Raw genomic sequence first — 26,786 nt, 5'->3', positions numbered from 1 at the left:
GAGGAGTGGTTATATTTTAAGCAGTGTAAGGCACAGGAAATAATTCTGAAAATTTAAATTAAATGAACACTTTAAAAATTATTATTACTGTATATCTAATGATAATGATGCCTTCTTAGAAAAATGAATGCTAAACATGATATAAAGCTGAGTTAGAGAACATAGTTATGAAGGCACTTGTATTCCACTAAAAACTGCACGAAGTATTAGAATCAAGCCTATTAGTTTTGACTTATGTTGCTGAGAAAATGATCCCATGAAAAGGGATTCTTGTTTGGAGGAAGCCAAGAGAGTAAAGGGTAAAATTACTTTATCACCGTTTATGCAAAAAAGTGCAAAATTATATTTTATTCAAGTATATTAAAACATTCAGAAACCCATAATCCAATCATCACATTGTAGCAGCTGCAACTGCATTACATTTTAAGTCTTTGCCTTTTGAAATAATAAGCATCAGAGTTAAGACAAAGCACAACCAAACCAAATCTAGATAACTGGTGAAATTACTGTTCATTTTGGGCTTCAGGTAGGAATGAGGACTGCACTAGAAAACTTGCCTACGTTTTGTTTACAACAAGCCTAAAGCCTCATTTCTATTTCTGGAAATTCTATAGAATACCTGGTTATAAGATAAAACAAATCTCTCAAATTTCCAGCAAATGCTTTCACTAGAAAAATATAACATAAGGCTCTTGTCTTCTAGGACTTATCAGAAACCTATTCATAATCACAGAAAAAGAATCAATTTTTAAATATAAAATATTAAACAATCTAGGCAGAGAGAGTAGTTTTGATATCTAATGTTTTAAATAGAAACAATGTGATTTTTAAACAGTTTAAGTAGACAGATTATGATGGTTATTAACAGTTTACAATGGTTTTGAGTTACTGACACCCTGATCTCAACGACTGGTCAATCTATACCTCAACCCAAATGTATGGAACCAGAACTGTTTAACATTGAAATAATGTACTTTCAGTAGTTCAATTATTTTTAGAAATTTAAAATTATAATTCTAACTTTAAAGTAGTAGTACTTTTCTATTTTTCTTCATAAATGCAGTAAACTTAAACTTGCTCTTCTACAACTTTATAATATTAACCAGAAGTCAACACCAAACACTGAATTGCTTATTAAAATACATACATCTGCAGTAATGTCATTGAACTTTGTGATAAAGGCATGTTTTACAATATCCACAGCGATTTCTGATGTAACCACCATACAGACATCTGGAAACAACACCCAGAGATGATCTATAAAGTAGGGGAGAAGAGAGAAATTAAATCTTTTAATATGAAGAGAATCCGTAATATCCTATCACAGGCTACCACAGAAACCTGCAATCTCCACAGGACAAAACTATAACGTTTTCAATAAGTGATAATAGAGAGAGAACCAGCATTCAATTAATTATCAGAAGAGCCCTATTTTATCCAGATAAAGGATAAGGCATTCAACAAGTATTTATTCTGTGCTTCCTCTGTGCCAACCCCTACTGAAGGGGGCACAGTGGTGAGCAGAGCCCCTGGCTTCCTTCCAGAACAGCACGGGAGGACTGGTGGGACGGCTAATTAAGCAGGCTCCTTGTAAAACTCTCTGGCTGCCTTAATGTGACAGTGAATAACTACTAGGGACATGTGCTGAAGTCAACTGAACAAATTTTTTTCCCTCCTTGATCACTAAGACTTAAAGTTACTGATCAATCATTTATTTCACTGTCATACAGATGTTATTTGTCAGATTTGCTCACCTTTACCATATTTATTAGAATGTCAATTCAGCACCACGTACCTGACAAAAAAATGCCAACAGATAACCTCCTTAGACCTTGAAGAAGGATATGAGTGGGACAGAGCAAGAAAAGGATCGGAATTGTTGGCAGGGACCTGTAGCAACCCAGCACCTGGGCAGCTGGAAGGTGGGGTGGAAAGAGCACAGCTGGGGCTCTGCCTGCTGACAAGACAAGGCAGTCTTAGGGAGTTTCACATCCTGTTGAGGTTTGGGGAATCAGGGAACCTCGTTCAACAATAAACTCTGCCACTGACTGGCTAGATGATGCTGGCAATTACCTAAGTTCCAGTTTCCTCATCTACCAGATAAAAGTATCCACACTTCACCATTATGAGAATTAAATGAGACAATGATGTAAAGTGCATAGCAATGGGCCAGGCATACAGGAAAGCTTGTACTATTTCTATGTTATTCATCATCTTGGGAATTTAGGGTAAGCTTCCGTAAGTGGTATTTGGTTTAAAAAAAATTTTTTTTAAACCTATAAAAAACAAAGAGTAAAAGAATGATGTATTTACCAACAAAGAAGTGTTCCTCTTATCATACTCGCAAAGAAAACTAAGACAACTTGTTGAAAATCAAGTACAAATGAGAACACGACTTTAAACATCCAGTTGTCAGCAGGTTTAGGGATTACTATCCTGGGGCGCAACAATACCGCTGTTTAGGGACTGCTGATCCCACGCGGGCTCTGCTGGGACCAGCCACACTCGCCCGTTACTGCCTCTCATGGACATCCTGTTAGCTGACTTAGTTATAAAGCAAGAATCCAGCTATGCAGAGAATCTAGGCGTGGGTGTGTGGGGTGGGGGGAGGAGGGGCTTTGCTACCACAGGTCAAGTAGCCTTTGGATCTATTCAGATGAGACGTCAAGCCACTGTTAAGATATACCATTTGATTTTATGCTTTCTACAAGAAAATAACTTCTGGAAATATATTTCCAAGATCACATATCTCATTTTACATCTGTTTCTGATGTTTCACACACACCTGAAAACTAACAAGAAGTTATTAAATACCTGTAACATGCACGGCATTGGGGGTACTAAACTGCAAAACATGACCTCGATGCTTAAGAACAAGGTTATACAGAAATGTCAGATGTAAAAAATTCTAAATTACTTGAGATACCTGATCATTTCCCATCAAGCTGACTTCAGCACCACCAGACTGTGTTATAATTACCTATCTATTTCCTCTATTAGCTTGTGATTCCTACGCACATCTTAGTCCTTCTTACCTGTGCCAGTGCCCAGCACATAACATATACTTAGTGAATGTCTGCTGGCTGAATGACTGATGAAAATTCATGGAATCTCAACAACTTCCTTGCCAGCCTTGATTCAGAGAGTGTAAGTAACAAAGTTTACTGCTTTACATTATATTTCTTTAATTTATCTTTATTCAAAATGCTAATTCATAGGCAGTGAATGAGTAAAAGATAAATTTTAGGAAAGAGTAAAAGTTCTTCTGGTGAACCCGTAAAATGAAAAAGATCTGACTGTATTTAGATAACCACAGCACACTACAGTTAGAAAAATCAGCAAAGAGGCTTGGAAGCTGCAGTGCTCGACAGGGTCCACTCACCCACTGGGTACACAGCTCTATAGAGATGCTGTGTGGCTCACAGGAAATGACGGGCCAAACACCACGGCACGTGGTCTGGCTCCCACCATACCACAGAGAGCACACTCAATCTGTCCTACTGGAACGGTTATTTCCAACACCCAAAGAGTTGAACAGCTAAAAATTTTGAGTTTTCTGCAATATTCATTTTATTCCATGGAAGAGAATGATTCTTGGTTCAAGAGTAAAATTGGAAGGCACCGTATTTGTTAAGAGTTACTTACCTGGATTCCAAGAAAATTGTTCCATGTTTCTTAGACACACTATTAGCAAAAGCACATAATTTGTAAATCGTTCTTTAATATCTGAAAGAAAATTTAACAAATAGTAGATATATAACAAATTGTATATAAATAACAATTATATAGTATGTATCTAAAATAACTTTCTTTTAGTCAGAGCATGATGAAATTATATATGTAAATGTGTGTAAAATTAATATATTATAAAAAATATATAAAATGTCTGTAAAATTATATATAGGGTGGTGCTACGTTGGTAGGCCATCTACTTCTTTCACCAACATAATTCTAGTATGGAAATTCGGTTTTCTACAGACTTCAAAAAATATTCAAACCATCAATCTGCTCATATTGAGTCAGACTGCTCCAGTGGTCTTTGGGAACGTAAGAAAACTGTTTTCATTTTATAGAAGAAGAAATAATAGAAGAGTGTAAAATGTAAGACTTTGGGTAACATAAAACCCCTGCTTCCCAGACTATTTCCGATCTGGTGAATAGTAAGCATACAAGTACCGACCTGATGACTCCTTCAGCTAAGAAAGTGCTAGTATTGCGATAGCATTACTAGGGATATATGTGGAACTTAGGGGAATAAAACGAGCAAAAAATTAGGTTTCATGATATTTACCGTAAGTTACTAAGTATTCTGAGCTTAGTCTGAATGAATTTAATAAAAAAGCAAATAAGTAAATTCCTGCTAAAGGCTAGTTTACACATTTCACTTTTGAAGCTGTTATCTTCTTATCAGAGTCTAAGATGCTATGTAACCAAAAAATGGAATGAAATAAATCTGTCTGTGGTAAGTCTGGTACATCCACGTGTTGGGTCTATGCAATGGGCGGGCTGTGGCTAGAAGCCATCACGCATGTAGTGCCCATCTCAAAAGCCTGTACACATCTGTCATTTCCCTAATAAATCTAATATCTCAGGAATTCAACTGTGGGACCCCCTATAGCCCTCTGCATTTCAGTTTCACTCTGAAGTCCTTCCTGGGACAGCTTTGTTCTTCCTTTCTGATTTCCACCTTACCCTGTCAATCTACAGCAAATGATTTGGACTTTTGTTCTACAGCTAAACCTTGGCCTCTGTAAGTGAGCTGGCGTTTTCCATGTGTCTTCTTCCCTAAATTCCTGAACTCTCTCTAGTTAGTAGCAGTACCTCTTTTCTAGGGTAGCTTGGCTCCTAGCCCCTATTTGTGAGGAGTCTGAGCTGTACCTTTACTTCTTCAAAGGCTAGGGGTCACAATTTGCTGTTCTATTATGAATCCATAGCGTTATTTCTTACGAAATGCCATGTTTTGGGGTATAAGCTCACAGCACAGTGAGTCTCCAGGTGAAGAGCACAGGCGTGCCCCCTCGAAGGGCACAGCAGAATTGCAAGGAAGCACACTCTGGAGTGTAAAGCACACATGTTGTGACTAGTTCTAGATCACATTTTCAACTTATTCTGTGATTTCAAACGGTAGTATAGGTTAAAAGAAGCTGAGAAGGGCTTCCCTGGTGGCGCAGTGGTTGAGAGTCCGCCTGCCGATGCAGGGGACACGGGTTCGTGCCCCGGTCCGGGAAGATCCCACGTGCCGCGGAGCGGCTAGGCCCGTGAGCCATGGCCGCTGAGCCTGCGCGTCCAGAGCCTGTGCTCCGCAACGGGAGAGGCCACAAGAGTGAGAGGCCCACGTACCGCAAAAAAAAAAAAAAAAAAAGAAGTTGAGAAAAGCCTGTCCTAGAATAATTTCCATCATAATCTAAATAAAATGCATTCTCTGCTACTTATGTGTAGTTAACTGTGGGACTTAATTTATGGGACTAATTAAATTTGTTCATGTACTTTCAGTTGGAATTCTGTACAGTTATTCACAGAGCTGCATCTATATGTGTGCTAAGCCCTTTGGATTTCTAATTTCCATTAACAAATTTAGCAAAGAAGTGTACTTATTTCTGACCTTTCCACTTTCCATGATACTGACTTGGTTCACTGCAGAATTACCTGGAAAGAAACTGCCTTGTGAAATTTAAAATAGTATTTGTGATAATCCAACAAAATTTTTATGAAGTCTCATATAATAAAACAAAAACAAGAGCAGTGCTTAAATTAATCATATCTGATTCTTGGACACATGGTAGCTGCCGGCACAGAGGAAACCTATAATCATTTCAATTGTAAGAATACTGATAAAAGGGGAAAAACTCCATTTTTTTTTTTTTGCGTTATGCGGGCCTCTCACTGCTGTGGCCTCTCCCATTGCGGAGCACAGGCTCCGGATGCGCAGGCTCAGCGGCCATGGCTCACGGGCCTAGCCGCTCCACAGCATGTGGGATCTTCCCAGACCGGGGCACGAACCTGTGTCCCCTGCATCGGCAGGCGGACTCTCAACCACTGCGCCACCAGGGAAGCCCAAAACTCCATTTTATTAGGGGGATATTTAAGGTCAAATAGATTTTAGAAAAGCAGACTATTTCAAAATACTGTAGAGATTAATAAAAATTGATAAATTCTGGTAGATAAATGCAATTTTACACTATGAGGGACGTGAAAGGTGGTAAGTTTGAAGATTAAAAACACAATAAAAAAAGCACTCATTTATCAATCTAACTATGAAAATGAGGCTGCTATGTGGCTATTAAAAAATCCCACTATGTTTCATTCTTGTACTTTCACAACTTTGTTTTTTGTACATTTAAATAATTTACAGAGATTTGACTTTTAAAATTTGAGCATCACTAAAGTATACCGAAATTCTCACACAGTTCCTCTGCAATAAAATAAAATCTTACATAAAGTAGTAACATTTTTTAGAATAGATTCTGATAACGATAAGATGTAAATATGTTGCTGATTGAATGATTTATCTATTTACAATATTAATAATGCAATCCACAACGTATTTACATCATATCTCATCTTCAGAACACAGTTTTGACTTGGATTGAACTCGCATTAGTCAAAAAGTGGAACTCCTACCAAAATGGGAATGTTTTCTCTTAATCTTTATTAATGAGCTTAAAAACACGGGTGATTAATGCTTTAAGAATATTTCTGATATTCAAATTATTAAGCTCCTTTTTCCTCTTCTAAGTCACCACTAACAGGGATATTTAACATATTTACAGTCACAATTTAAATGTGCAATGAGTGACTCTTTTATTTCCAACAGTCTTTCAAATTAATGCAGGTACTCAGGCTTATGTTAAGAGAGTTAAACAGAATCACCCTGAGCTGGAACCTTACTTCAGACCAATGTTAACTCCTGCAGGATCTTTCTGAACGTACAGTTCACATTGTCAGTGGGTTAACAGCTATGTAAAACATTTCATTTTAAGAACCCAGGTCAGAAAGGTCTAGGTTCCATACTCAGCTGGGGCATACGACATGATGTGGAAGAAAGGACAAAATGGTAAAAGTTGGGTTTTATTAACTAAACTCTATTTCGTGTGTCCTCAGGTAATTCCCCTAAAGACAATGTACAGTCAGGCAAGAAACTGAAAGGGATAAAGTCACTCTAAAATTTCCAAACCAAGTTTTCAACATTAAACTAGCATGAGGTACTAAATTTGATCCCATGTACATGGCAGCTCAGTTTCCCAGGGAAATTCACAGGGAAGAAATAGCTGGTGTGTGACCGGCAGCATCCTGTGGACTGGCTCTCATTTCATAGATGCTAATGCACGTGGAGGAGGCAATAAACTCAGTCACCACGTGAAAGGCAGGCGTTAGTGACTCCTTACCTATTCCTTTAATATCTGAGCACCGCCTGCAACATCAGCGAAATTGTCTCCGACAGATTTTTCTTTTTCTTACCTGGGAACAGGTTTTAAAATTCTACCTTAGGTAAAATTAATTTCTTATAAAACTTGAAGGGAGACAGAAGTGGGTACAACGCAGATCACCCTGCATTGTAACGTGAATTATTTTACCTCTAACAAAAAGCAAAACTTTTCATGCTGATGACTAACCATTTTAAGCCAAAATATACTTCTGAATTCCTTATAGACTCACATGCATTGCTTTATTAATATGCTACTGTTTTCAGTTTTCTTAGAGCTGAAATATTGAATTCCTTATCTTTCTAAGCTAAGAGATTAAAATTTGGGGGACTTGTTTATAAAAGAAAGGAAAAAGGGATATTAATTATATCAACATACTGGCGATAAGGTTGAAAATCGTTCACAATCTCCTCCTCACGATACATAAAGACTGAAAACCCTTATAACTTAAAGATCTGCATGTCTAGTTTAAAACTCTACAAAGAATGCCTACTCAAACCAGGTTATTAATTTAAATACAAATAATATGATTTCTGCTACAAGTGAAATTCTTATAGTTGAAGCAATATATTCTAGAGTTAACTCCTGAAGCTGAGAAGAGCATGCCCCTTCCCTCCTATCCCTCCCCTCCTCTTACATTTCAAACGTAAAGAGCTTGGCAGCACACGTTTGAAAGAATATTACTGCACAGAACGACACCATGCCAACTGCCCTTCAGAGCTCTGAGATCTAAGGTCTATCACTGCTCCACAGAATTATCTAAAGTTTTTCATTAGTTCTTTCTGTTCCTTGCCTAGCTATCAAATCTCCTATAATTCTAAACACTCCTTTGCTTTAATATATTCATATGCCATTACTTTCCTTGTCTAATATACGTACAGCAAAATTTATGTATAGTGAAATTTTACTTTTAAGTGTACAATTTGATTGAGTTTTGATGAATGCATAAGCTATGCCACCATTCCCATCACTAAAATATAAACAGCTCCATCACTACAGTAAGTTTCCTTGCTCCCTTCCCAGTCAACCCCACCGCCAGTAAGTAATCACTCTTTTATTTCTATCATCATAAATTAATTTTATCTGATCATAAACCTCATAAGTATGAAATCACACAGTAGGTACTTATTTGTGTCTGGCCTCTTTTCACTCAGCATGAGGCTTTTGAGATTCATCCATGTAGCTGAATATACGTAGTTCTCTCTAACTGCTGAATAGTGTCCCACAGTGTAGATATACCAAAATTTATTTATCTGCTCTCTTCTTAATGGGAGGATTTGGGCTGTTCCCAGTTTCGGGCTATGAATAAAGCTGCCATTACAATTCTTTACAAGTACAAGTCCTTTTGTGAAACTGTGTTCCCGCTGGTGAGTGATAGGGTAGGTCAATGTGTAACTGTGTAAGAAACCGCCAAAAGGTTTCCCAGAGCAGCTGCAGCAATTCACATCCACCATCAGTGCGGGGCACTCCCCAGCGTCACTGACACACACTGGCAGCCACAGGACCAGCCATTCCAGTGGGCGCGTGGTGATCTCTCACTGGCTTTTTCACCCCTGTTTTCCACCATAGTGCAAATGGCAACATGGTGAAAGAGATAAGTAATGTCTTCATATTCTTATGAAAACAGTTTTGACTTTGCAGACTCCCTGGAAGGGTCTTGGGACTCCCCTCCAGTGTTCCATGGGCCACACCTTGAGAACCAAGACACTGTGCTGCTATGATTATCCTAACTATGTAAGATAAGGTTTCTGGGGATGAATTTTGTGCCCTCACACATCTTAGAATTAGAAAGGAGGCGGTAAGGCACAACTGAAAAGGCCTAGAACTAAGAGCCAATCTGAGGTTTATCACCAAAATTCTCTTAGTAGCTAAGTGAGTGACCTTAGGGAAGTCAAATTACTCTCTGTTTCAACTTTCACATCTGTAAAATGGAATAATATCAGCTGCTCCTAAGAAATTTCTGGATCAATGAGAAGCTTCTGAAAGTATGGTAAGGTGAGATACAAATACCTGTAATTTTTTACTATCTTAAACATCCTGAGATTACAATAACCAAAATAATAAAAAAAAATACTTAGTAAAGATGTTGGGAGAATAAAAGCAAGCACAGCTTAAGTCAAAGAAAACAGTGGCCCATAGGAATCGTGACATTAGAGTTCCAGAATGAGTTACAAAATAATACTGCATAAAGCTGCAAGTAGAATCTGATTGTACATACCGCTATTTGACATTTGAAAAAGATTGTTCTTTTCAAACTTCTTGAAAACACTTCCTTTAATTTCAACAAACTGAAATAGTAAACACAAATATCATCTTCATCATTAACACAGTTTTAAAAATGGGCATGCTACATATAAAACTTCTCAGGGAATAAATAACATTTAGAAAAAATAATTTTTCCCATTCAGAATACTACTGTTAAAGTACCATACAACCTCAAAAATGTAAAATAAAATCTCATACTTACATTATTAGACATCATAATAGTAAGCAGGGACTTGTTGTGTGAGTTAAAAGCCACGTTGAGAGTTGTTGCCTGAACCATTATAAGGATCGCATGCAAAACTAGCAGTAAGTGATGTCAAGGAAAAAACTTAAGTCTGTTTTCAGTTTATATTAACAGATAATGCTATAAAATCTTGCAAGTTTATAATGGGGAAAAAAGATGACTATGCTTTCTAAATCAAGTCTTATGTAAGTATTTTATTATCCTTGTAATTCCCCTATTAGATATAGTTGATATAAATTTGATGGGATAAGATGTATGCAACTCATATGAAACAAAACAAAAGCAGAAATGAATCCAGTCATTTAGACTGTTGAGTCCTGGAAAACAGTTGTCTTGTTCTTTCTGGATCTTTGGCATTTGGTACAATGCTTGGGAAATAGGATCTCAGAAAAGTTTATTAAATAAATGGAATAAACTACGGTAAATACTGAAAGAAGAGACCTAGATATATACATTGTGAATTAAGATAATTCGCATTCTAAAATAGAAGAGAACACAAAGTAAAAGTTAGTCTGGAACTGATTTTCCTCTCTGGTTCTGCAGGGGGCGGGGAATATAAGACAATAAGAAATGTCTGATAATTAAGATTCTTCCTCAAATGTCATTTTTGAAGACATCCACAAGCTGCAGAATTATACCCATATTACATATGGAATAGTTTATTTAAATTAGAACAGCAACTTTTTACTTCATTATACTTGGAACAAGTTTTTACTCTCCACAGAAATTTTTCCTACATAGTCCTTTAACTTCCCAAATATTAATCCAATTCTTTCAAGCATTGTTCTTTCAGAGACAGTACAGAAAAAAAAAATCACACGACACATTCCTTTGAATGAGTCCTGATCCCATATGGACCTTAAGTGTAGGTATGCATGTGTGTGTAAATATACATACACACACGTGCACACTGTGCTATACAGTAAAGTATTCACTCTCCAAAAGAAAAGCTTTCAGGAGATGAAGGAGGGAGAAATAAAAGCTCAAAAATTCCTCCCTAACCAATTTCAGATTTTATTTCTAGATGAATTGTATACATTTTAAGTTGAAGGTTAAAACAAAGAATTCATAGGTTTAAAGATAACTTCAAAAAAATTCTAATATATGTATGAAAAAGTTATATAGATCTATATAAATCTAAAATATGTATAAACATACTATCCCTTTATTCTAAAATTCTTCCTTATAATCAGTTACACTGAGAACAGAACTATTTTCTAGCAGTTCAAAGGGTCATGTACACATGAGACCCTTTAAATTAATTTACAATCCAGTTGACCCTTGAACAACATGGGTTTGAAACGCATGAGTCCATTTATACGCATATATTTTTCAATAGTAAATACTACACTATTGAATGGTCCGTGGTTGCTTGAATCCTTGGATACACAGGGCTAATTGTAAGTTATACTTGAATTAGCCCCTGTGTTGTTCAAGGGTCAACTGTACTATTATAAGCAATTTCTCAAAAGAAAGCAGAGGGTTCACATTAGTCTTCAGGATATGGACACACACACACATCTATAAATCTGAGAAACAGCTAACCAAATAGAATAATGTAAAATATGCATTGATGGTTGGAATTTCCGAGAAGTCTAAAAGGATACAGACATAGAGAACGGCCATGAAAAAGTGAGGAATCACCCCGATGTGGGCTCTTTTTCTTTCTTTGGGCTCTGTTGCTGTCCAATAGAGAGCATCTAATATATCTTGTCCAAATGATGAAAACAGACGATCTGCTACCTAAAGAGAAAAATTTTGTTAAGGTGTTTCTCAATATTCCATTTGAATATGTTACTAAAATTCAGAGGTGAACTCAAATACTGGAAATCTCACTTTTTAAATCCTACTAGAAGCTAGGCTCCAAAAGAGAGCAGGATCTTTATTTACTTCTTCACTTACGTTTCCTTATTCTCTGACACACAATGAGTGCTCAAGTTTTGTATTACCTGAATTAGACTTTGTCTAGTAAACTCTGTTTGTAACAAGAAAAGTTTTAGTAGCAAAAATAAAAGGGAGAGGATACATCAAAATCACAGTTCCTCTGGTTTTAAAACTCTGAACTCAAATTCAGGATTCAAACTTAAATCCTTTAGGACAAATATATCATTTGACCCACTCTACTCACACCTAAAGCAGTAAATAACAATAGCTGTAATTTGTTTGAGGTTTATTATATAAGAATATAATAAGCAGATTTGCTTCCTAAAGATATTTTCAAGTTCTGATCTCCATGAATACAGTATGATAAATAAAGAGAAGCACATAAAAAAAGAAAACAGAAGGGCTTATCAGGATTCAGTCACATTCTAAGACAGGACCTTCCCAGACCATCCAGTCCTTTGTGGTTCCCGTGGGCTCTAACTATTACTCCCGTGGGCTCTAACTATTACCGTGTTCTTCTTCATCACGGTTATCCATTATTTCCAAATACCTCCTTGTTTACTGCCTCTCTCCCACCTGTAGAATACAAGCTCCAGGGGATTAGGCTTTGTTCATCTCTGGATCTTTGGGATCTTGGCATGTAGGGAGTGTTGGTTGAATATTTGCCGAACGAAGGGATAAATTGCTACCATTTAGGGAGCTCCTACCACATGCCTGGTCTGTGCTAAGCCCCTCTATGGGCTGTCTCATGTACTCCTGGTAATTCCCCTAGTATCTCCACTTCACAGATGAGAAGCTGAAGGTTAGAGTCATTCAGCAACCGGTGGCCATGTGCAGGATAACCAGGATTGGAGGTAGTTATCTCTATACCAGAGCCTGGACTCTTCTACACTATGCTGAAACCACTCATCAACTCTAGTCTACAAAGTGAATCAGTACTTAAGCCACTTCGATCAGCAATTCATGGATCCTTCTGCTTGCCCTGTTTCCTAGTAACAGTAATACCACCACCTTGTAGAGGGCTGTGTAAATCAGGCGGCGTCTGCCTTAAGTTTGGGAATAGGGAGATGCCTGGTAACCTGCAATCCCCTGGAGGGAAGGCATGGAGGAGATTAGTGGGGTGCTGGCACGGAGAGCCACCCACGCGGCCGGGGAAGAAAGGAGGCCTGGGCTTTTCCTTCTGTGGGAGGGAGGCGAGAGCAGGATGGCTACTCTGCTTCACAAACCACACCCACACTTAACAGGGCAAAGCAAGTGTACGGCAACGAGCCTACAACCAGGAAGCTGGGGTGTGGTTTTTAAATCATCCCAGTCAATGTATTAAGGACTAACCAGGACGGCTAGAGTTCTGCGGCTTCTACTAAGAGATGGAAAGCCCCCAGCTGCCCAGGCAGCGCAGCTTCAGGGCAGAAAGGCCAGCAGCCTCCACACCACCCCACGTGTCTACGCCAGGACAAGCCCGTCTGTGATTAATTGAAAAGACAGGTAGACCTTACTTGTGTCCCCAAAGAGCAGTATAGGAAAGTGCAAGTTGAGTCTCAGAGGTTAATTATATAACCCAGGTTGGCTTACTATCTATCTGACTTATTAAGTTTCTGCCTATAAAGCAAAGCATGTTTTTCTTTGCTTTGTGTAACTGTTAATTTACGTAAATGCAGATTTTCATATGATGACTGTTTTAAAGCGTACTTGGAAGACATATTGTATTCAAAATGTTAAGTACTTAGAGAAATCGGGAAATTGTTTACTTGCTTGGTGTGAAAATTCAAAAGCAACTTAAAATATAAATCTACTATAGCCAACATACACATAACCCTAAAAGTATCTTCATAAATTTAAAAATTCTAGCAAAAAGTATACATAGGTTTCCAATGAATTTGCAAAATAAATTTCTCTACCATTTGACAGTTTACATTCTCAAGGGAGCACTGACTCAGAAATGTCTAGGCAGCAGGTGCCCCTCTTCCCTACTTGAGGACACTTTGTGCCCTGAGGACCTGCTACCCTCAGTGTGTCCCAGGATCGGTAGCACAAGCACCATCTTGTTAGAAAGACAGATTCTCCAGTGCCAGCCCAGACCTACTAAATCAGAATGTGCATTTTAACAAGGTCGCCAACGACCGGATGAACACTGGAGGCCAGAAGCACCATTACCAGAGCCTGCAGGAAAGTGTTCTGTGTTGGAAGGCTTGGAGCCGTGTGCCACCGGCCAGGCCTGTGCAGGCTGGGGCGCTGGACTGCCTGGAGGGTAAATGAGGGCCCAGACTCACCTCGAGCATATTGTAGATGATGTAGAGCTTGATGACGGACTGGCCCCTTATCAGGTGATACATCATGGAGTAGTCCACATAGTGCATCATAAAATAGCAGATGACCAAAATGACACCCTTCAAGATGTCACACACCTGGGCAGGCTGAAGCAAACGTCTGTCCCTGAAATATATGAGAAGTAATGAAAATATGAGTTTTACCTTCTGTGTCCCTGAATAAATAATCTTTACTGGACATACAGTGGCAAACAAAGGTAATGGGACTTAGGTTGATCTTTCAAAAATTTCAAACTAACAAGGAAAGTTATGCTGACTACTCAACAGTATGAAATTTTCTGCCCAAGGAGAGAATATAAAATATTAAACCAGAATTACTGCTAGAAGTGGGGAACCTAAACAAGTGAACACCGAAGGCAGGCGGCTGCTGATAGAGTGCCTGGAAGCAATGGATTTCCACGAAGAAGACACAAGCCTCCCACCTCACCGGGAAGCCCTGGAGCCCCACTGGCTCAGCCCTTCTTACGCAGTGTACGCATGGTGTTCTGCACTTTGCACTTTTTATTTAACAGCGTAACAGATTTTTCCATATCAGTTCATAAGGAATTCATATTTACATGACAGTGCAGTGCCCCACTGTGTGGATGTATCATAATTTATGTAACATATCATTGACAGATTTCCAGCCTTCTGCAACTATAAACCATGATGCAATGTACATGTCATGCCATGTCAGTGAAAGTGAATCTATAGGATAAAGTCCTAAAACTGGAATCTCAGGGTTATGTTCACTTGACATTTTGATAATAGCAGCTGCGCTGCCCTCTGCAAGGGTTGTACCAATTTACACTTGCACTAGACACCTGTAAGCCCACGTGCATCAATTAGCATTTGATCAACTTTGGGATCTCTGCCAATGCCACTGGTGAAAAATTGAATCTAGTAGTTTCAATGTTAATTTCTCCCATTAGGAGACTGACATCTTCTTTGTATATTTAAGTTATTTATACTGAGTGTGAATTCTCTCCCCGCATCTTTCTCTTACTGGTTTGTAGGACAGCTTTTATATTACAAAAGTTAGCCATCTATGACATGAGTCGAAAATACAGTTGCTCCTTAAACAACATGGGTTTGAACTGCACGGGTCCACTTATATGTGGATTTTTTTCAATAAATATGTACTTCAGTACTACGTGCTCTGCGATTGGTTGAGTCCATGGATGAGGAACCATGGATACAGAGGAATCTCGGACACGGAGGGATCGTGTATACGGAGGGCTGGCTATTGAGCACAGGGTTGGTGCCCTAACCCCCAGTCGCTCAAGTGTCAACTGTGGTTTTTTCCTAATTAATACAAGCAGAATCATTCCTTACTTTTGAGATCAGAGTATAAGGAGCTAAACCTAAATTGTGAATGGAAATGTCTTCCTAAGACACAGCAAAAACATACATTAGAAAAGAAGAAATTTAAGACTTCTTTCACTGAACGTAAAATTCCCGTGACAAGAATGGGAAAGGTGTTTTCTCTAAGTCAACTACAGGCTGATTCCTCAAGATAGAAAATGCTCAGTCTCCTGCTTTGGCAGCTTTTACATATGTATCATACAATCAATAAAAAGCCTGAAGACTGGCATTAGGAGCTCCAGAGTCTTTTCATTTCTGCCCGTTGTGACAACACTTTAGGACCTACCTAAGGGGTGAGCTCCCTTTCCAGCGGCCTATTGGCATCCTGAGCTCTCTACTTACTTGGTATTTCCTGGCTACCTATTCTCTCTGGAGCTCCTTCCTAGCCCTTGTCCACATTCAGATCGGGGGCTCTTTTCTTCCAAAGATCCTTGTAGGGCTCAACAAGGAACCCGTAACTGCCACCCAGAACGCTGGTCTATAAGATAACAGCGAGGCATGCGATGCCAATTCTGCCAGATGTGCTACAGAACCTCACACTTGTTTTCTACAATACACACTGCACTGCGTACTACACTGTAGTATGCAGAGGTTTTCAGTCAGGTGTGAATTTGACCTCTTCACAGAGAGAATAGGAAATCTGCAAAAATCCTGAAAAGAGACAAATTCTGAGAAGACTGGGTCCAGGGAGGGCTAGCAGAGGATGAGAAGACACTGGGCTGAACCAACGAGCTAGATGGAGAGACGGGTCAGAATAGTCCAAGTCACGCCACGTGTCCAAGTCATACCACCACGGCACAAGCCGAGGGAAGTTATTCTTAGTAGTTGAAGTTGAAATCTTGGGAAAAACTGCCTCAAGGACAAAGCTGATCAATGTCTATCATCATTTTTCTGTCCCTTTCTGTCTCCAGTACTGTTCCTCTCTCTCTCTGTAGACTCTGGACCTTTTCTCCTCATGAAATCCAGAGTGAGCTGTGTTTCCCATATCCAAACCCCTAGCCCAGAACACAGAACTCTGCCAACGGCTGTTCAAATATCGAGGTAATTCGCTGCTGGACCCCAAGATAAAAAATGGAAGCGGTATATTTGGCAAGAGCTGGAGGTAAACATATTTTTAAGTCAAACAATGAGAAGAGGAGACATTCTGAACACTCTTGGGCGCCTGGCCCGTGTGCCTGTCTCCCCTGGATGGCCAGCGTCAACCCGAAGCATCAGCCAGGAGCACACACCCACCTCCCCCTCAGAAGTGCTGGCACAGCTGAGCATATGCTGAAAAGCACAAATCACCCACAGTCGGGGGCCTTTGTGTTTAAGAACTAGAGGTCATGTTTTATGAACTAAAGAAAACGATAGGAACGAAAAGTAGGGTGGTATTAATGAATTTGCATTAATTACCAAAAAGATTTAGATAACTAATTAAAGTAGAAATCTATACTTAGAGATTTTGGTACTAGATTGGCATCTACTTAGTTAAGTGATCTCAGTCAAAGCACTTTATTTAAGAGATAAAAGGATTTTTAATACCTATCTGTCCAATTTTGTTTCTTCATAAACATTTGCAACAAAGGAACAGTGTGTTAGTATATCTAAGGAAGAATATTATATTCGATACAAGTCATTGTTAGAAATTAGCTACTAAACATTGGAAAGCTGTCTCCCCAAATAACGTAATACCACACATTTTAAACCAAGATGATAATAAATTTAAATTTTTAAATTTTAAATAAACAACTTTAATTTAACTTTCTTTTGCTTAGGATTAAACCAGGCTGTAAAAATGGCGGAAGAGTTGAAGAAACACCTTATGCTACAATCCACAGGTCCTATGAGGCAGGCACCATTCTAGGCACTTGGCACGTATCTGTTCTAGTTTCCACGACAACCCTATGAGATCCTATGAGGAAGGTACATCACCATCCCAATTTCACAGATGACGCAAAGAGTATCAAGAACGTGCCTGCAGCTGCATGGTCAGGAATCAGATGTGGGGGACCAGGGATCTGACCCTCTGCATCTGGCTCCAGAAGGCATGTTCTCACTCCCATCTACCGTCCCAGACTTTTCTTTAAAAGAACTTTTAAACTTACAGGAATCAGCAACTCAGTATCTTTTATCTTTCAGCATAATTTAATACTGTATAATTTATCACTGTACTGTCATCTCATATGGAAAAATTATTGTGCTAAAAACCAAAAATAGCTATAATTTTTCATTTCTAAAAAGAGGGAAAAAAGGACTATTTTCACTGGATCTGTGCACTGCTTTATGTGCACTCTCTGCTTTGGTGAAAATTTTCCATTGCTTACATCATAACTGGGTGCTACAGAGATGACTCTGATTTTCTCCTTAATTTCAAAATTAAGAGGATTTATTCAAGTAAAAAAATAAAAGCATAACTCTTAAGAAACAAGGGTCTTGTTTTCATATAAATTTCCCTGTAAATGAAAAAGGAAAGTTGCAAAAATAAAAAAATCATTTCTAAGGGGGCATCACAGCTTCTCTGAGTAAGAAAAAATCTAACCTCAAAATAAGTCCAGCTGATTAAAACAACTTGAACCAGTTCCAGCATTTGTTTCCTTCTCTGCCAGGACATTTTTAGATATGATATATGATAAGTATTTCCAACTCCATAAGAAGCTTCTCTACAGCCCTGCCAATCAACTCTGAATTGGTTTATGAACAATACTTTCAGGTTGAAGCTCTTCCTTATAAATGCCTGTTAAACAGTGCTTACTGGCAATTCGTTTTGCAAGCACTGAAAATCCCACACTAACACATAAACAAGCGGAGGAAGCTGTTGGACAAAGTGAAAAACCCACTAAATCTAATTTACAGCTGGCTGTGAGTTATCACAAGACAAGTAATATTAAACAAGAGAGTCAACACAACTTAAATTTTTTTTAATTTTCAAGTTAAGCCACTCTTACAGAAATTAAATTGTCTACATTTCTAAATTTTATCTTTTGGTCTTTCAAATACTTTCCCTGGATTTGCACAATTACCGAATAAAGTGACCCAGTTGTTTCAAGGGCACGTTTGGGGAACAGAATGACGTAGTAAACCAAGATGATCAGGTGTAGGCTTTTCCTGCACCCTGTTCAGCAGAAGGTACTATGCCAACTAAGATTAAAGTAAAAACTGATAGTGAACAGAAAAAGATCAGGAAAGAAGAGGAGGCAACACAAATGACTAAGAGAACTGGGATAAGCCCTGCCTAGTTAATTTTCAAACTGGCGTTGAAACATGCCAAGGTATCAGCATGAGCTACTTCATTACAAAATACACAGATGGGATTTCTTTTTTTCTCTCTTTCTCTTTTAACATTTTTAGCTATTTGTGGTATAACTGAAAGAATGAAGATATATAAGCACTATTGAAAAAAACGTGAAATATTAAAAATGGTCTCCATTTTTGAAAGATAAGTCGTTTTATAATTTTAGAGTAAACTGGAATAAAGTATTAAGATTAAGATATTTTCTTTAATTAGGAGACTGAAAATTTTAAATCTTAAGTTTTTGTGACAGACAGTAGAAAAATAATTATAAAAGCTTAAACTGAATGACTAAAGCGTTCCTTGGGCTTTGAAAATAATTTCAAACTATACTAGGAAAAACCCACTGGTTTTATAAGCTATGTTTGGCGCTTGGAGGATGCAAAATAAAAACTGCTCACATTGAAGGGCTCAGCTGACTGATGTGGCATTGGGAATGAAGTACTTGATGTCAGGTCTAGTCCGACATGTATAATTAAAGATCATTTTATCAAGTGATTTTCTTATGTTAGATGAGATCACGGTGAAATCCTGCACAAATGTGGACAAAGCTCTATGACCAAGTAAGGACAGGGAACCACATTTTCTTCAGTATGTGTCCATCTCCAAATGGTTATGTCTATATTTTTTCATTATAATCAGTATTCGTTTGTACTGATGTCAATTTGGCCAAGAGTATAGAAGGAAAAATCAGGGTTTACTCACCACGAGGAGTCCCTGTGACACCACATTCCATTCTATAAAGGAAGTGAAAGTGCTCCTCCCTTCGGTCTGATTTACGAGAGAGAAAGAAAGAGAGAAGGTTGTAATGTTGCTACGCTACTTAGAGCGTCATGGTGAGGAAACAGCGGACAATAAAACTGAGGTTAGGAAGACTCTCTAACAAATATATTGCTCTCTACAAATCAGCCACGTAGACCAGCCCTGGTAAGAGGAAATGACAGACGTACTTGTTTCCCCAGAGAAAGTTACCAAGAGCTCTCCCTACATGCGCGACAGGGGTGGCATGAATCACTCAGGCCAAAAATAAGGCTTATATCTAAAAAGAGAAAAATCTATTATGTATATGTGTGTGTGTTCATATGTGTGCAGTTAATTTTAGGTAGAACTACCTTGGAGGAGGTAAGGCATACGGAAGAAACCCAATGGGTTAAGAAACTCTCAAGCATTTGAAATTCATAATTCTTCGGGAGATGAGAGCTTTCTGTGGGGTAAATTCTCAAAAGAAAAAGACACCATTGCCTCTGAAAAACAAAAAAGTACATAAAGCCCAAGTAAGAGTTATGCCTAAAACCGAGGTGAGAAATCAGTAAAATTTACTTGCACATATTTTATTTGCTCCAATAGTAAAGGAAAAATACTCTAGCATTTATTACTTAAACCTACTCTACACTTATTACTGTCTAAAAATATTTTAGCAAAGTATTCAAAACTATCAGTTCCTGGCACCAGATAGTATTGCTTTTCTCTACAATCTCCCTCAACTTTTAACTCAAATGTGACTGAGGCTTCTACAACACAAAATGAAGCCACAGGCTGGAGGAGGAAAAAGGATCCAGAAAAAATGCCAGGTGAATTAAAAACACACATACAACTGGTTATTATTTATTTATTCTATAAGTAAATTTGGAAAAAATAATGTTGGATACCTCTTTAGCATAATATAGAGCAGTCTACTTTTCTAAAAAACAAAATACTTTCATTCTTCCAAGAAACAAAGATACTTCATATAATAAATCAAAACCTAATTCTGATTTTCATGTCCTCATCATTAAAAAAATTATCCTAATTCAAGAAGTTTCTCAAATGTTTTTAAAAAATTATACTATCCTGAGAAAGAGGGAAGACATACATAAATCAGTTGGCTTTTAAAGAATCGATGTATTTCTTTATTTTAGTCTACAACAAAATAGTTAAGGGCAAAGACTTTTCAAGACTGTAAATTCATTAGCAACAGTTTTCACCTAAATATTCTTGAGATTACTAAGGACAGGTGTAAACTTTTTATGCAAGCAGTACACCCTTTGCAGATAACACACACACAACTATCGAGTCAAGAAAATTACCCTGCCAACATCTCAAAATGAAAAATATTTTAACAGGGTCAAAAGCTGGCAAAATGTCCACCAGGGGAGCAATCACGATAAAGGCTGGTTTCTTAAGGGCTGCAGATTCGCCCTGGCCCTCAGGCTTAGTGAAAGGCAGAAAGTCTATTTAGTTTGTCAGTACTGACAAACACCCCCAAACCAAAACCCACGGCAAGTCTGCAGAAGATTTAGAAATAGGTTCAAAAAATCAATTCTAAAGCAGAAAACCCGGGAGGCTGTCAGCTTTCGGAAGCCTCTCACAAATGCTGTACCAGATACAACTCTGCACGTAGAGGAGGTGAGAACACCAATCCCATTTCTGAAAAGAGGGCAATAATAGTACTCTGCTATGATGTGACACTGAAACCACAGCACTAGAGCCTGCAAACTGTTGCTGTTTTCATGTCAGCATCTTGATTACTTTGACAAATATCCCTTCCCACCCCCCACCCGGCTTTTGGGGAATAATTTCAAACAACTAAGAGACTAGGAAGATATCAATAGTAACTTTCTTTTTTTTTTTAACAGAAAGAAAACTAAAATACAGGAGAGTGAGAAAAAGAAAACAGAAAAAAGAATGCAATTAACCTCTTTGCTGGTCTCTTTAATTTCTTCTTACCTCTTTGAAAAAATAAAGTCAGACTGAAGGAAAGAGCACTTTTTGTTTGCTTAAAAAGATGGGACATGATACAGCTACAGGCAAGACAAATCAAATAATCTTGAATGGAAGTAGAGAATGCTGGAAGAAAAGCTATAAGATGACAAAACTTGGCTGATTAATAATTTTGTAAAAATAAAATTTATTTTTATATTCCTAATATATCTGAAAGGTCTTAGACTTAATATTAACAATAGTTTTGCTAATTCTGATAAAGTATACTTAAGGCACTAAGACAGGAAGGCAGTATCTTCATATTCTGTATAATCTGCCTACACTCACAGAGTATTTAAAGTGCTGAAGTTCTGTTATATAATTTTAACTGCACTTCACGTTATATATACACATATTTATTAGTGATGGCATAAAATGTAATTTTTCAGTTGATCCAAACTGCAGAAATAGCAAGAACTGTTTGCCCAGGAAAACTTAGCGGAGTCTTCACTGTAGTGTGATGGGCTGCCCTCTAGTGTCAGTTTGGCCATAAAAACTTGAAAATACAACGGACTTGAATTCTGTTTTAAAATGTTATTCAAATTAATTTAGATTGAAAAGTATTTTAAAGTAATATACGAAAGTTATCACCTTTACTTTTTATGGCAAAAAAACCCCCCTTAAAATACCCAGAAATGGTTGGCTCTAGGGACCATTGACCACTCACACTAAAGCCAACAAGGAGTAGAGGGATGAAGTCTTCCCAGCTCTCTGCAACACCTCTCCCAGTTTTTAGAACAAACACTGAAAGACTTCTCTAATGCTACTTTGGTGCCTTGCTCCCCAAGTGACAAGGGACACAGTTTAGATACCTGTGTAACAACAAGATGGCTCTTGTTGATTTTAGGTTACACATCCTTTTAATGCTATATCTCATAGTGCCAACAGCCACGGAGAACATGCTCTGTCTTTAAAAGCCATTCGCTTAAAGACAGCTAGAGCACAAACTTGCCTCACATTGTTGATCAAAGAATAACTAAAAAATAATCTAGCTCATAGTGTAGACACGAGCTATTTTATGTCAGATAGCCTCACCTGGGCTTTATCCAACTTTCCATGCGTCTATTCTTGTTATGCAATCACACATAAAGACTTCCATTTAGCAATGTCTTAGATTTTTTTCTTGGTCTTCTGAAAAGGTAACTGAAATAACCATGACTCTATTGAGCTCCCAACAGTGATAAAGGAATAGTGATAGTATACAAGGTTAGGCTTTCTGAATATTGGAGTACCATGCTACAAATGTCTGAAAAAAAAAGGTTTGCTGATACGAATAAAGTCTTCTTAAAAATTCTCCCAAAGGCATAAAGCACGTACTTGAATATCTTAAAGTTGACGGTAAATTCCTAAAAAAGATACTCCCGTTTGATTAACAAGAAATTAATAAAATATATAACATAATTCTTTCATTCTGGAAGGAGAGGAAGATTATAGAATATGAAGTATCACATATAACAATGATGTGATCTTAATTCTTATAATCTACCCCATGCCATCTTGCAAAGAAGAGCCTTTACTCTTATCACAATATGATCATCATGATTGATAAATTCTTCCAGTTTACACTGGAGGGATTTCTTCCTTATTAAGACTGATAAAGGCCGTTTTTAAAAAGACTGTTATGTGTTATTCAGTACGTACTAAATATCAAGTATATGCTTGTTTATTACTTTAAAAGAGACTCTTCCATGACTTTAGTCTTAAAAAAAAATCAACATATAATTCTGTATGTTGATCAATAATTTTATAACTCAGTTTCCATGGTTACTGATGATAATGTTATTATTCATATATTTAATATACCATGGAAGAGTCACCTACTTTATAGTTAAATAAAGTTTCACATATTATTGTCCATTTCAGTATTTTGCAACTTTTTCGGAATGAAACGTATTTAGAAAAATGACGCATGTGAGAAACGTAAATTGGGCAACTATGCTAAGAACACTGTAATAATGTTACAGAGAGTGATCACACAGAGCAGAGGCATGTTGATGTAACCACAGAGAAAAAACCTGTAAAATCCAAATTTCTAACCTCAAGGCCAAAAAAGCAATAAGATTCACATAAGCTTTACATTTTCATCTTCCTGTTCCCAGTTTTGGAAGAGAAGGAAGGAAGGAAGCTAGTATTTATTCCTGTCTACTACAAACCAGGCACTACACTAGGTATTCTTTGCACATCTCTCAGTCTTTGTGGTAAAAGATGCTGGCTCTAAACATCCCCTTTTTACTGATGGGGACACAAGCTTAGAGGAGTTAGTAGTTGCTGATGACTCGTCAGTTAATCTATGCTGGGCCAGACTGTCTGATCCTTCCCACCAGGACAATGGTCTTCAAGAGCTTTCCCCTCTCACAAATCAGACGGGGGTCTCACCTGTAAGCAGTAACTAAGGCTAGCTAGGCCATGAAGACAGAGACTCTCAAATGAGACAGAGGAGGAACCCTGTACTAAGAGCTCCCTAGGAGATTCTGATGCCAGCCGCCGCCCACCTCCCAGCCTAGCACCTGGTCCTCACTTTACAGATGATGCCCAGGAGGCCAAGGGACTTGAAGAAAATGAAAGTACAGGCTGAGCTAGCACAGTGGCAATGTGGTTGGTCCTTGACTCTCAGTGCTAGGCCTTTTCTATTCTTCTACACAGCCTCCTGCATTATTAACATTTGTTTACTGGCCAAAGCAAAGTTCTGGTCCAAAACCATTTGGAAAAAAAAAGTACATATAAAATGTACAAATATTATATAAGCATATTATATAATATTCATTAAAAAGATAAAAAATATTCATTTATGCATTAAGGGCCAAAGTGTGAAAGAAACTTAATGATTATCCCTATTCTAAAAAATCTATGCAAGTGGTTATTTAGCTCAACTACAAGTAGTAAAAATAACTTAAATGTTTAAAATAGTTCATAATCTTAAACTTACCTTAAGCCATAGCAAGGCAGTGTGAAGAGCCTGAACAGCGCCAGGAAAACTCTTAAAGGAAGCAGGGTGAACACATACAGAAACGCATCCAGGCACAGAAAGATTCCAAAGACCATGAGCTGGATTTTAAAAGCAGAGAAGAACATAAAAAACAAAATGTAAAATAAATATTCTTTAAAATATTATAGATGAAAATTTCAAACAATCAAGGAATTTCTAAGCTTTGTAGGAAATTCATTTCTTATAACTTATCCATGGGAATAACAAGTTAGTACTTCTCCTTGTGTATACAAGCCATATTCTAATGAAAAATCCGTTTTCAAAATACAAGTTTGTAGTTCTTCTTCCAGAGTCTTTGGTTTACCACTTACACACGTCAATTAAAACACAAGTTGCCCTTGACCACAGCATCTGATGTAGCTTTCTGGGTACTTCCTCAAACTTTAGAGATATTATAGAAAACCTTTCAGATAAAACTTGTAAAGTCTAACCTTACTCTTATGTAAAGAGATTACTAATTTTAACAAAATTTCATGTATACTTTAACTTGTTGTACAGAGAAGGCATTATTCTTAATTGGAGGAATAGCTGCTAATATCTGTAATGTTTCCCCCTTTCTTGTATACTTGCCACATAAGGAGGACAGAATCTTTTGATGGCTTAGAGAAGTAGCCATACCCAGGCTACTAAACTCCCCTATTTTAAGAGTGGTGACTTTCTGTATGTCTGACACACAAACATGGTATGATATATACACCCTCACACACAGCACTTGATGTATTCTTAGTCAATAAACTGTCCTACATATATATATTAAGCAGTTAAAATCCACACTGTTACTGGTAGAATCGCATCCCTCCCCACCAAATTCAGATGTTGAAGGCCTAGCCCCTGGCACCTCAGAATGTGACCGTATTTGGAGATGAGAGTTAATTAAGTTAAAATGAGGTCATTAGGGTGGGCCCTAATGCAATATGACTGGTATGCTTATAAGAAGAGGAAATTTGGACACAGACAAGACACCGAGGGAAGACAACACAAAGACACAGGGAGAAGACAGCCACCTACAAGCCAAGGAGAGAGGCCTCAGAAGAAACCAACTCTGCTGACACTTTGATCTTGGACTTTTAGCATCCAGAACTGTGAGAAAACAAATTTCTGTTGTTTAAGACACCCAGTTCGTGGTACTTTGTTACTGCAACCCTAGCAAACTAACACACCTTTATAAGAAAGGACACATTTTATTAATTTTTTGCAAGAATGTCTCAAAGAAAAAATATATATACACACACACATATGTGTATGTATACATATATGTGCCAGGTTTCTTAGTAGTTGGTCTGAGTCAGTCATCCTGTCGTCAGCACAGTCACAGTTCTGTCTGTCCCCTTGTTTTACACACAAAGGAGTGCTATAAAAGACTGAGCAAGGTCCACCTAAAGCTAGTGGTCCTTACTCTCCTGTCACCAAGAATCCTTTCCCTGTTTGCTGGTGATCTGTTGTTTACACTCCAAAGGCAGAAAATGACAGAAACCTGACATTCCCAGAAGGTATTTTGCTGTGTCCATGTAAGTGGCTGTCTTTCTCGTGACCTTACACTGGGGATTAACACATCACTCATTCATCAGCATCTACTAAGCCGTTAATACGGGCCAAGTAAGATGCTCAGCCTGACGGGCAGAGCCTGGCAGGACCTCATGATGGGGTTCCTGCCCTCAGCAAGCTTATTCGCATTTTCACAGATAGAAACACGAGCATGTAGATAAAGGAGGTCAATGCAGAGGTAACGGCTACTATGATAGAACTAAGTATACAAGGAACAGGGGAGCCCTGAGAAAGAATGGCCAATCCAACTTTGGGAGATTTAGAAAAAGCTCCATAGAAGAGGAGACTCTTAATGACATCTGAGATGAGGGCTACTGACACCTGGAGAGGGTAAACTGGGAGGGGGTGGAGGGGTGGGGACAGGGGAAGGAAGCTTTCCAGGGGAGGAAGAAGCGTGAGCAAGAACACCGATGAGAAAAGTAATCATGACGAAAACTGTCTCTTAAAGAATCAAACCTTCTTTTAAAGAACAGTCACCTTTCTTAGGCTTAGAGGAATGTGTATTAGTATCATGGTAAACAACAGTAACAAAAGTCTAACGGGCCTTCCCTTCACTTTTTTTTTCAATTTTTCTTTTTATTGAAGTAGAGTTGATGTACAATGTTGTGTCAATCTCTGCTGTGCAGCAAAGTGACTCAGTTATACACATAGACATTCTTTTTTCATACTCTTTTTGTTGTTGTTAATTAATTAATTTTTGGCTGCTTTTGGTTCTTTGTTGCTGTGTGCAGCTTTCTCCAGTTGCGGCGAGCGGGGG

The 26,786-nt window shown here is 38.0% G+C and overlaps 1 protein-coding gene across 1 annotated transcript in view; it reads right to left on the bottom strand.

Moving 5' to 3' along the window:
* Positions 1-26,786, bottom strand: part of TAPT1 (transmembrane anterior posterior transformation 1) — a 64,944-nt gene that overhangs the window by 13,045 nt on the left and 25,113 nt on the right. Inside the window, exons 3-9 of the mRNA XM_027103294.1 lie at positions 24,425-24,543; positions 14,088-14,250; positions 11,541-11,676; positions 9,892-9,989; positions 9,643-9,712; positions 3,646-3,726; positions 1,148-1,257 (exon numbers count right to left, since the gene is read on the bottom strand). Coding sequence (XP_026959095.1) covers positions 1,148-1,257; positions 3,646-3,726; positions 9,643-9,712; positions 9,892-9,989; positions 11,541-11,676; positions 14,088-14,250; positions 24,425-24,543 — 777 coding nt within the window. The remainder of the gene's footprint in view (positions 1-1,147; positions 1,258-3,645; positions 3,727-9,642; positions 9,713-9,891; positions 9,990-11,540; positions 11,677-14,087; positions 14,251-24,424; positions 24,544-26,786) is intronic.

Source organism: Aethalodelphis obliquidens, unplaced genomic scaffold (genome assembly GCF_003676395.1).
Source record: "Aethalodelphis obliquidens isolate GAN/ISIS:26980383/991018 unplaced genomic scaffold, ASM367639v1 scaffold6, whole genome shotgun sequence".
NCBI lineage: Eukaryota > Metazoa > Chordata > Mammalia > Artiodactyla > Delphinidae > Aethalodelphis > Aethalodelphis obliquidens.
Note: the sequence above shows the minus strand (reverse complement) of the source record. Positions and strands in the feature narration are given on the sequence as shown.